General features: G+C 42.6%; 1 protein-coding gene across 1 annotated transcript in view; it reads left to right on the top strand.

Moving 5' to 3' along the window:
* The first annotated feature begins 2,905 nt into the window (after nucleotides 1-2,905).
* Nucleotides 2,906-12,473, top strand: part of LOC128696306 (uncharacterized) — a 221,323-nt gene continuing 211,755 nt past the window's right edge. Inside the window, exon 1 of the mRNA XM_053787487.2 lies at nucleotides 2,906-3,104. Coding sequence (XP_053643462.1) covers nucleotides 3,056-3,104 — 49 coding nt within the window. The 5' untranslated portion in view covers nucleotides 2,906-3,055. The remainder of the gene's footprint in view (nucleotides 3,105-12,473) is intronic.

Genomic DNA, 12,473 nt, shown 5'->3' with positions numbered 1-12,473 from the left:
GTTTGCCTTCACTGCTGTTATAACGACTTCGTTGAGTCGATACGTTAAAATTCATCTTATTTTCAACTGACTTTGAAGATGGCGCCACGTGCTCTATTTTATTTTTCCTAAAGGATTCTACGGTGTCGAGATTCTTCTATTCACGTTTTCGAAAACTGTTGTTACGTTTACCGACTGCGCTTACATGGACGGAGGATCGAGCCTCCGACAGTCCTTGCGTTGAATGACCAGCATTGTTTAGCGCTCAACCTGAAACAGTAAATGGTGTTAGGGTGACGTGGTAACAGCCTGGGCGATCAGGCCTTGATCCACCGGGGGGGGGGGGGACTGGTCTGTGACCGGACCGCGGGGGCGTTGACCCCTGAATACATCCTTCAGGTTCATCTGTCTCGGGCGAAACGTTTCCTTAATAAACGTCTTTATCTGTGCATTCACGTTTCTCTCCCCATGGCCATACCAGTTTAACCCTTAAACTGTCCAAACAAATTTACCTTCACATACGTAGTGCTCCAAAAGTTGATCTATATTTTTTTAACATATTTTGAAATATAACAAAAAAAGTACATCAAAGTTTTATTTACACGTTTTCAAATGTAAAAAAAAAAAAGATCTATGTTATTTTTACATACTTTCAAATGTTGAAAAAACGTAGATCTACGTTTGAACAGTTTAAGGGTTAAGCACTGTTTTCGGGTTAACTAGAGACCCTCTTCATTTGAGATTAAACTACATGATTAAAACACCTGTGCAACACTTGGGTATCTATTGTTGAAAAGTTTTAACAACAGAGACACACAAGTGTTGAACATGTGTCTTAACCATCAACTTATCGGTATTTTGTACCATTTTTAAACTTAGATATTAAACACAGATATGTAAACGTCAGGTGCAGTTGATTAAGAAACAACAGCAACTACAAATATTGTTTAAAACAACCTGCAGTTGCTGTTCTTTGTGTCTTCATCAACGACAACAGGACGGCAGGAATACTGAAAGGTGCCCAGATAAATAATGCAAAGATGCCCAGATAAATACTGCAAAGATGCCCAGATAAACACTGCAAAGATGCCCAGATAAATACTGCAAAGATGCCCAGATAAATACTGCAAAGATGCCCAGATAAATACTGCAAAGATGCCCAGATAAATACTGCAAAGATGCCCAGATAAATACTGCAAAGATGCCCAGATAAATACTGCAAAGATGCCCAGATAAATACTGAAAAGATTCCCAGATAAATACTGAAAAGATTCCCAGATAAATACTGAAAGGTGCCCAGATGAATACTGAAAGGTGCCCAGATGAATACTGAAAGGTGCCCAGATGAATACTGAAAGGTGCCCAGATAAATGCTGGCATTTACAGGAGTTCACGCGCTTACAGTCAAATGATTTAAAACGTCGATTTTATCAACATAAGATATTCTGTACACACTAGAGACAACAATAATGCCTCATGTAAACACAGAGAACCGTAAAATGTGTGTGTGTGTGTGTGTGTATGTGTGTGTGTGTGTGTGTGTGTGTGTGTGTGTGTGTGTGTGTGTGTGTGTGTGTGTGTGTGTGTGTGTGTGTGTGCAGTGTTTAACACTGTGGATGGAAAGGCGTTCAAAGATACTGCAAGCGGGGGGGGGAGAAGAAGGAACTAATACTTTCACTGCAGGTGAGAGCAGGTACCACTTGTTAAACACCATTATTTACCTACTGTACAGGACATTTAACATTACCAAAAATTACTCGCAATCAGCGACTTCACTTCCACCACTTCATAATATCACCTGTAATGATCGCGCCTCTTCCCTGACTACTGCTCTATATATCTAACCCTTTCATAACTCCCACTACTCTTTCTCTCTTTTTCTTCCTCTCTCTCGCCATGCTTGAGGTTGTGTGACCACCAAAAGCGCACCGTGTTACTCTCACAGCGCAGGGAAGCCTCATTACTACGACTGTCTTCATTATAGTTGAAGGACCTTGAAACACGTCCCAGGTAAACACCAGGTGTATTCTAAAGTCTCGCTCGCTTGCTCCCTCTTTTATGCCTCAACTTTGCAAATTGGGAGTGCGAACTGAACCTCTAATCATACTTACGTGTGTGTGTGTGTGTGTGTGTGTGTGTGTGTGTGTGTGTGTGTGTGTGTGTGTGTGTGTGTGTGTGTGTGTGTGTGTGTGTGTGTCAAACATAAAACAAACTAAAAGGTGTATCCAAACTAATGTATTATTCTTTACAGAAAGTGTGGAGTGTTGAGCAGACTCCTACTAGAAAAGAACTTCAGAACTACTGCTAACTGACACCTAATACTGCTAGATCTCGAGCACCCCAGACACTGTCTCCTGTTGCTTGGGCATCACTTCTTGCCAACCTCACTCACTCAACAACCGTGCATCGACCTCGCTGCAATTCAACAAATCCGACGAAATATCAAACAATCTTGAGACTGTCTCGGTTTAATCTTTGCAAGGTGAAGTGTTAGACACAGACGCCCTCAAGACTCCCGGAGATCGTCTGAATATCATTAATTATGGGAACAATAAATGAGCCGGATGAATCTTTTCTACGCGAGAGAAAAAAATGCTTAAAACTCAAGAACTTTACGTAGAGAAAGAGCCCTTGTGGTGTTTGCTCTGACACTTGAGGGGGAAATAAGTGTGGTGTTAAGTATATTGGTGTAAAGTGGGGTGAATCTTTAGTGTGATTACTGTGTATTCATGTCGAAATATTCGTGTCAACTAAACGAAATAGTGAGTTAGTATTTGAAGGAATAACATAGAGGAGGAATAAGAGAATAAAGTGGTGTTTCTGGTGTCGTGGCTGTCAGTGAAGCACAACTACTGAGTTGTAAACCAGGCAAGCGCCCAGTACAAACTTCCAAACAAGTTTGGAACACTAAATTAAATTTGCGCCTCGATTTTTTGGCCCTTGACTGACCGAATCAAGGAAAGAGTTGAGAGTTGAGGAACCATCAGTAGGGAGGTGCTTGTGAGGTAGTGTTGCTACGCCCACACCCACACCCACGCCCATACCCACGCCCAAGACTCACCTTTACGCCATCACCATGACGGCTACAAGATTAAACCTCCTCCTCCTCCTCATACTGAGTTTAGGTGAGTACGATTTATATTCCAGCCCAACAATGTTTTAAGAATCAACATTTCTATAAATATTTTTAAAATAACTATATAAATTAAACCATTACAATTCATTTAAGGAAGTTGATTGATAAACCAGGACTTTGCCTCAGTACTTCCAGTCACACAACAGTATGATAAACAAGTCAGATCACCCAAGGGGCTCTGGTGGCCTGGTGGCTAATGCTCTCGCTTCACACGGCGAGGGTCTGGGTTCGATTCCCAGCCAGAGTAGAAACATTGGACGTGTTTCTTTCCACCTGTTGTCTATGTTCCCCATCAGTAAAATGGGTACCTGGGTGTTAGTCGACTGGTGTGGGTCGCATCCTGGGACACTGACCTAATTTGCCCGAAATGTACCGAAATGCGGAGCATAACAAGGGACTTTCTATATAGTAGTATGTCATTGTTGTCAGCTAGGGCTGTATAACTTGTAGTAAATAAAGATATTATTAAGAACGAAGAAACTGACGGGAGTCCTTACGGCAGCAGTGATTCCTGACATGTCAGCAGGAGACGCGATGGCTGGGTTATGTCTACGTGTGTCAGTATGGTAGAAAGTCACTTGATGTTCCGCTCTGTAGTATAAAACGTAGTTCAACACAGAGATTAAACACTGGAGACAGTGGAAAAAGTAGAGAGTTGTATTTTGAGGTGCTCAATCACTCAGCCTTGATAGGTGTTCAGAAGGTCAGCATTGATAGGTGTTTAATATCTTAGCCTTGATAGGTGTTCAGTCAGTCAGCCTTGACAGAAGGTGGTCAGTATCTCAACCTTGATAGGTGTTCAGTCGGTCAGCCTTGGCAGGTCCAGTAGCCGTCCAAGCTGTCTGTTGTCAGCTTCTCGTCCCAGCTGTCTGTTGTAAGCTTCTCGTCCCAGCTGTCTGTTGTAAGCTTCTCGTCCCAGCTGTCTGTTGTAAGCTTCTCGTCCCAGCTGTCTGTTGTATGCTCGTCTACCCTTGATGCCGGTGAAGGGTTCTTGATCCTTTCTCTGCATTGTATCACACTTGATCACAAAGTCGCTATGTGACTCACTGTGGACTTAACACTTTCCCATTTAAACAGCTTATTAAGGTCCTAGATAAATTACTTGATATCCTCGACCAGTTATTGAAGACCACCGTGATATCCTCGACCAGTTATTGAAAGCTACCTTGATATCCTCGACCAGTTATTGAAGACCAACTTGATGTCTTCGACCAGTAATTGAAGACCACCTTGATATCCTCGACCAGTTATTGAAGACCACCTTGATATCCTCGACCAGTTATTGAAAACCACGTTGATGTCCTCGACCAGTTATTGAAGACTACCTTGATATCCTCGACCAGTTATTGAAGACCACCTTGATGTCTTCGACAAGTTATTGAAGACCACCTTGATATCCTCGACCAGTTATTGAAGACTACCTTGATATCCTCGACCAGTTATTGAAGACCACCTTGATGTCTTCGACCAGTTATTGAAGACCACCTTGATATCCTCGACCAGTTATTGAAGACCACCTTGATATCCTCGACCAGTTATTGAATACCACCTTGATATCCTCGACCAGTTATTGAAGACCACCTTGATGTCCTCGACCAGTTATTGAAGACCACCTTGATATCCTCGACCAGTTATTGAAGACCACCTTGATATCCTCGACCAGTTATTGAAGACCACCATGATATCCTCGACCAGTTATTGAAGACCACCTTGATATCCTCGACCAGTTATTGAAGACTACCTTGATATCCTCGACCAGTTATTGAAGACCACATTGATGTCTTCGACCAGTTATTGAAGACCACCTTGATGTCCTCGACCAGTTACTGAAGACCACCTTGATGTCCTCGACCAGTTATTGAAGACAACCTTGATGTCCTCGACCAGTTATTGAAGACCACCTTGATATCCTCGACCAGTTATTGAAGACCACCTTGATGTCCTCGACCAGTTATTGAAGACCACCTTGATATCCTCGACCAGTTATTGAAGACCACCTTGATATCCTCGACCAGTTATTGAAGACCACCTTGATATCCTCGACCAGTTATTGAAGACCACCTTGATATCCTCGACCAGTTATTGAAGACTACCTTGATATCCTCGACCAGTTATTGTAGACCACCTTGATGTCTTCGACCAGTTATTGAAGATCACCTTGATATCCACGACCAGTTATTGAAGACCACCTTGATATCCTCGACCAGTTATTGAAGACCACCTTGATGTCCTCGACCAGTTATTGAAGACCACCTTGATGCCCTCGACCAGTTATTGAAGACCACCTTGATGTCCTCGACCAGTTATTGAAGACCACTTTGATGTCCTCGACCAGTTATTGAAGACAACCTTGATGTCCTCGACCAGTTATTGAAGACCACCTTGATGTCCTCGACCAGTTATTGAAGACCACCTTGATATCCTCGACCAGTTATTGAAGACCACCTTGATGTCCTCGACCAGTTATTGAAGACCACCTTGATGTCCTCGACCAGTTATTGAAGACCACCTTGATGTCCTCGACCAGTTATTGAAGACCACCTTGATGTCTTCGACCAGTTATTGAAGACCACCTTGATGTCTTCGACCAGTTATTGAAGACCACCTTGATGTCTTCGACCAGTTATTGAAGACCACCTTGATGTCGTCGACCAGTTATTGAAGACCACCTTGATGTTCTCGACCAGTTATTGAAGACCACCTTGATGTCCTCGACCAGTTATTGAAGACCACCTTGATGTCCTCGACCAGTTATTGAAGACAACCTTGATGTCCTCGACCAGTTATTGAAGACAACCTTGATGTCCTCGACCAGTTACTGAAGATAACCTTGATGTCCTCGACCAGTTATTGAAGACAACCTTGATGTCCTCGACCAGTTATTGAAGACAACCTTGATGTCCTCGACCAGTTATTGAAGACAACCTTGATGTCCTCAACCAGTTATTGAAGACAACCTTGATGTCCTCGACCAGTTATTGAAGACCAGTTATTGAAGACAACCTTGATGTCCTCGACCAGTTATTGAAGACAACCTTGATGTCCTCGACCAGTTATTGAAGACAACCTTGAAGTCCTCGACCAGTTATTGAAGACAACCTTGATGTCCTCAACCAGTTATTGAAGACAACCTTGATGTCCTCGACCAGTTATTGAAGACCACCTTGATGTCCTCGACCAGTTATTGAAGACAACCTTGATGTCCTCGACCAGTTATTGAAGACCACCTTGATGTCCTCGACCAGTTATTGAAGACCACCTTGATATCCTCGACCAGTTATTGAAGACCACCTTGATGTCCTCGACCAGTTATTGAAGACCACCTTGATGTCCTCGACCAGTTATTGAAGACCACCTTGATGTCCTCGACCAGTTATTGAAGACCACCTTGATGTCTTCGACCAGTCATTGAAGACCACCTTGATGTCTTCGACCAGTTATTGAGGACCACCTTGATGTCCTCGACCAGTTATTGAAGACCACCTTGATGTCCTCGACCAGTTATTGAAGACCACCTTGATGTCCTCGACCAGTTATTGAAGACCACCTTGATGTCCTCGACCAGTTATTGAAGACAACCTTGGTGTCATCGACCAGTTATTGAAGACCACCTTGATGTCCTCGACCCCTTATTGAAGACAGCCTTGATATCCTCGACCAGTTATTGAAGACAACCTTGATGTCCTCGACCAGTTATTGAAGACAACCTTGATGTCTTCGACCAGTTATTGAAGACAACCTTGATGTCCTCGACCAGTTATTGAAGACAACCTTGATGTCCTCGACCAGTTATTGAAGACCACCTTGATGTCCTCGACCAGTTATTGAAGACAACCTTGATGTCCTCGACCAGGTATTGAAGACAACCTTGATGTCCTCGACCAGTTATTGAAGACAACCTTGAAGTCCTCGACCAGTTATTGAAGACAACCTTGATGTCCTCGACCAGTTATTGAAGACAACCTTGATGTCCTCGACCAGTTATTGAAGACCACCTTGATGTCCTCGACCAGTTATTGAAGACAACCTTGATGTCCTCGACCAGTTATTGAAGACCACCTTGATGTCCTCGACCAGTTATTGAAGACCACCTTGATATCCTCGACCAGTTATTGAAGACAACCTTGATGTCCTCGACCAGTTATTGAAGACCACCTTGATGTCCTCGACCAGTTATTGAAGACCACCTTGATGTCTTCGACCAGTCATTGAAGACCACCTTGATGTCTTCGACCAGTTATTGAAGACCACCTTGATGTCCTCGACCAGTTATTGAAGACCACCTTGATGTCCTCGACCAGTTATTGAAGACCACCTTGATGTCCTCGACCAGTTATTGAAGACCACCTTGATGTCCTCGACCAGTTATTGAAGACCACCTTGATGTCCTCGACCAGTTATTGAAGACAACCTTGATGTCCTCGACCAGTTATTGAAGACAACCTTGATGTCCTCGACCAGTTATTGAAGACAACCTTGATGTCCTCGACCAGTTATTGAAGACAACCTTGATGTCCTCGACCAGTTATTGAAGACAACCTTGATGTCCTCGACCAGTTATTGAAGACCACCTTGATGTCCTCGACCAGTTATTGAAGACAACCTTGATGTCCTCGACCAGTTATTGAAGACAACCTTGATGTCCTCGACCAGTTATTGAAGACAACTTTGATGTCCTCGACCAGTTATTGAAGACAACCTTGATGTCCTCGACCAGTTATTGAAGACCACCTTGATGTCTTCGACCAGTTATTGAAGACAACCTTGATGTCCTCGACCAGTTATTGAAGACCACCTTGATGTCCTCGACCAGTTATTGAAGACCACCTTGATGTCTTCGACCAGTTATTGAAGACAACCTTGATGTCCTCGACCAGTTATTGAAGACAACCTTGATGTCCTCGACCAGTTATTGAAGACAACCTTGATGTCCTCGACCAGTTATTGAAGACAACTTTGATGTCCTCGACCAGTTATTGAAGACAACCTTGATGTCTTCGACCAGTTATTGAAGACAACCTTGATGTCCTCGACCAGTTATTGAAGACAACCTTGATGTCCTCGACCAGTTATTGAAGACAACCTTGATGTCCTCGACCAGTTATTGAAGACAACCTTGATGTCCTCGACCAGTTATTGAAGGCCACCTTGGAATCTCTTGTTTTCCAGGTTCTTGTTGTCTTGAGGAAGAAAATTGGGACAAGTATTTTGGTATGGTACTTAATTTTTTTCGACAATTAAAAATCACAATTTTACACTTTAACGATACGAACAATGCCTATCATTATTATTATTATTATTATTATTATTATTATTATTATTATTATTATTAATAATAGCTAAACCCATAGGGGTCGTCCTAAGAAAGGATGGAGGAATGGCGTAAAAGAGGTTTTGTGGGCAAAGGGCTTGGACCTGCAGCAGGTGTGTGTGAGCGTGTTAGGAGTGAAAGGAAACAAATTTTTTTTTTTTGACCTGACGAGCTGTTGGAGTGTGAGCAGGGTAAAATTTTGTGAATAGATTCTGGGAAACCGGTTAGCCGGACTTGAGTCCTGGAGGTGGGAAGTACAATGTCTGCGCTTTAATGGAGGAGTTTGGGATATTGGCTGTCTGGAGTGATATCTGAACTGTTTTTTTCTGGAAGCCTCTGTAAAGACAGTAATAGTGTGAATGATGGTGAAAGTGTTTCTTTGTTTTTTGGGTCACCCTGCCTAGGTGGGAGACGGCAGACGTGTTGAACACACACACACACACACACACACATATATATATACAAGAAATCTGAGACAAAAGGCGGAGCCATCACGAACAAAAACTAAAATAACGAGAGAGAGAGAGAGAGAGAGAGAGAGAGAGAGAGAGAGAGAGAGAGAGAGAGAGAGAGAGAGAGACAGAGAGAGAGAGACAGAGAGAGACAGAGAGACAGAGAGACAGAGAGACAGAGAGACAGAGAGACAGAGAGACAGAGAGACAGAGAGACAGAGAGACAGAGAGAGACAGAGACAGAGAAACAGCCAGGGTCTCGGAGGTAAAATTCAAGAAAATTGGTCGACGTTAAAAATTCCCCCACTGGATAATTCGGGTTTATACAATTCAAGAATTGTATAAAGCGAATTATCCAGTGGGGTCCAGTGAGGCCCCACTGCGCTCGCCACTTGTGCGCCACACAAATCAACAACTACAAAACAAAGGACACACAAGAAAACGTATCAAGGACAAACAACTCCAAATGACAGTAATGAATAATAAACTAATTAATTCAAAACACATTAACCTAACGATTTTTTTCATAATTTGAGAGAAGCACAGAATTTAACATGCAAAGGTATTTTGGCTTCATTCAATGGTACTTTGGCTACATTATTATTATTAATTATTATTAAAGATTAGCCGGTATTCTCCCGGCCCGGGTCTTTTCCAAGTGGTGGCCCGGCCTTGGCTCCCTCTTTAGGGAGTGTCTGAGACCTAAGTCTCCCATGGGAGGAGGCACAAGTACCTCCTCATCTTTGGGATCAACTGTCCCCAGGCCTAGCCACAAGCTAGGCCTCTCTGGTCTGCCATCCCCGTCCCAAGGGGGCAAATGGGAATGACAGTCTTATGAGCTAAAAGCTCGGGCTCAGGCACCTACCCTACCCTAGAAGGGTTAGGCATGGTGTCGATCGGCTACATTACAAACTATTTTGACTATATGCAAAGGTATTTTGGCGATATACAAAGGTACTTTGGCTCTATGCAAATGTACATTTAGCTACATGCATGTCCATCCCCTCCCCTCACACACACCTTAAGAGCACCACCCTTACAAAGGCAACTTCGTCAACCTTCCCTGATGCTCAAAATAAACAATAATAAAGAATTCCTTTATTAGGAAACCACTGAATCTATCTCAGCCCGTCTAACATTTTATTAAGGAACCACTGAACCCATCCCCACCTTCCCTTAAGACAGGTGGGACACCCTCCACCCCTCCTCATCTCTCTTTTATTCTTTCTCTCCTCGTACCTCTATCTTTCTTCCTTCTTCTTCTCTCTGTTCTTCCTGGTCTTCCTACAACTCCCCCTTTCCCTCTGTTCCCCCTGCCTTCCTTCCTTCTTCCTCCTCCTCCTACCCTGGAGGACATCGACATGGGGACAGATGGTGAGGCTGTACCAAGGACACAGATGGATTTGCCTACCATCATCTGTGACCTCTAATGGTATGTAAATTTGTCCTCAGTGACGTCTGAACGATGGTGATGATCTGACACTGATCTCTCTCTCTCTCTCTCTCTCTCTCTCTCTCTCTCTCTCTCACACACACACACACACACACACAACCACAAAAACGCAACAACACACACAAAAAAACGCAACACACACACGAAGATACACGAAAACAAACACTCTCTTCGGTTAGTTTATCTAGAGTTTAGTTAGGTGAGATGGCTGTCTATAATGAGAAATAAAATAATAATAACGGTCGTAAACTCCACAATACATAAAGCGGGATAAATACTTTTGAAGAGTGAACAGAAAACGGCACAAAAAACAGTATACTGAAAAATGTAAATATTTTTAATATAGAGTGTAACGAGGAAGTCATCACTTGAGTATCTTCAATTAAATAAAACTATCTGAGAATCCCCTTTGACCCAAGCATGTCAGGAGAACTGATAGTGAACAGTGTAGTAATAAAAGAAACAAATGCCAGTTCCTGTACAGAGAGGCACAGTGTCTACCTACTGAGGCTCGCAGGACCTTATGTCCAGCTCTTATACAATGACATGTAGATTATTCCCGCTCTTCATGGTACGCTGCTCTAACAAAAAACTGTAAGACAGAACAAAACAGTGAGATTCATCCTGGACCTGGGTCCAAGAGAGCATGTAAACCAGGATAACCTGGGTCCAAGAGAGCATGTAAACCAGGATAAAGTACAACAAGTGTCTTGAATGCTGAAGACAGAGTAAAGTAATTGAAGTTAAATCAAGTTTATAAAATTGCTCTCAAGCAGTGTCCAGAATATCTTGCTGCAAAGTTTTTCACGGTTAAGAACCGAAGCCGGTACGGCACTAGGGGAAGTTAACACAAATAAAAGGTGTCCGAGGTCTGATACCCTTTATTATAAAACAATAAAGTCGAAGTGATTGTCTGAACATGTCAAGGCTAGTCTTAGCACGATTTTCCACTAACAATAAAAATGAACCAGTTATAATATACGACGACAATGTGATAAAGATGATAAAAATGGTCTGTCAAGCAAACAGAAAATGGGGGACCCACTGAGCGCACCAGAAAAATCTACGATACTGTTCAAAGAACGTTAAACAGTCACCCATTTGATTGTCTTGAAAAATGAAATTCTTTTAAGAGGACGGGCTAGTACTATACACTGCCATATACACAATTTTTCACTTTCAACGTCACACAACCGACGATCTTCAGGCAAAGTGAAATAATGACGTTGCGCAGAACACAATATAGGATTCCTCACCTGCACTCCCAGGTTACAACGTCATCAACAACGCTGGTAGCGAAGTCAGAGCCGACGTCAATGGCGACGTCTGCATTGAATTCAAAGACAGGAAACAAGATCTTTCATTCTGACGTCTGGTTTTTCCAGTAATTCAATATATCAATGTACGTTTACACACACTAATGCACATACATGTCAAACCACGGAACGGGTAGGGTTTAAACTCCTGGCAAGTCAGCCCTAGCATATAACAAAAACAGAGACACAGTTTAGCAAGAAGTGTTAATGAAGTAAGACACTACAAGAAGCGGTCGTGTCTACATTAGTTAAGAGGTCATGTGAGGAGCCGAGACTCGACCCCCACCAACAACAATTTACTTAATACACAAATTAAAAATTAGGAACCACCATCAGCAGAAAGTTAGGAAACATAATATGAACTGCATATTTCGGTCTTAAACTGAGGTCCTCTTCATTAGAAAAGTAAAGAGGGTCTCAATATAAGAAAAATAAAACAAATTATTTGTGGCACACAATAGTTACAAATCTCACTGGGGGAGATAACCATAAGGGTGAGTATAGTGTCCAACATATTGCCAGAGACCCACATCACCTTAATAATCTCTGCAGGAAATGTTCATTTGGCAAATCTAAAAACTCTCAAGACTGAACGGTCATGAAGGGCCCTGTATACAAATGTCAAGGTTTACTGTTTCTTGTAGTATGTAACACGAAAAACTAGTACCAGAGTTAAGAGAAATGAGATTTAATTAGAGGCTGAAGACATTGAACCTAATGACATTAGATAGAAGAACCAGGTAAGACATGATAACGTCTTGCAAAATTCTTAGAGAGAGAATGTTCGTGAGGCAGAAAACAGGTGCACGAGGGCACATTTTAAAGT

This window comes from Cherax quadricarinatus, chromosome 39, assembly GCF_038502225.1.
Source record: "Cherax quadricarinatus isolate ZL_2023a chromosome 39, ASM3850222v1, whole genome shotgun sequence".
NCBI lineage: Eukaryota > Metazoa > Arthropoda > Malacostraca > Decapoda > Parastacidae > Cherax > Cherax quadricarinatus.
Note: the sequence above shows the minus strand (reverse complement) of the source record. Positions and strands in the feature narration are given on the sequence as shown.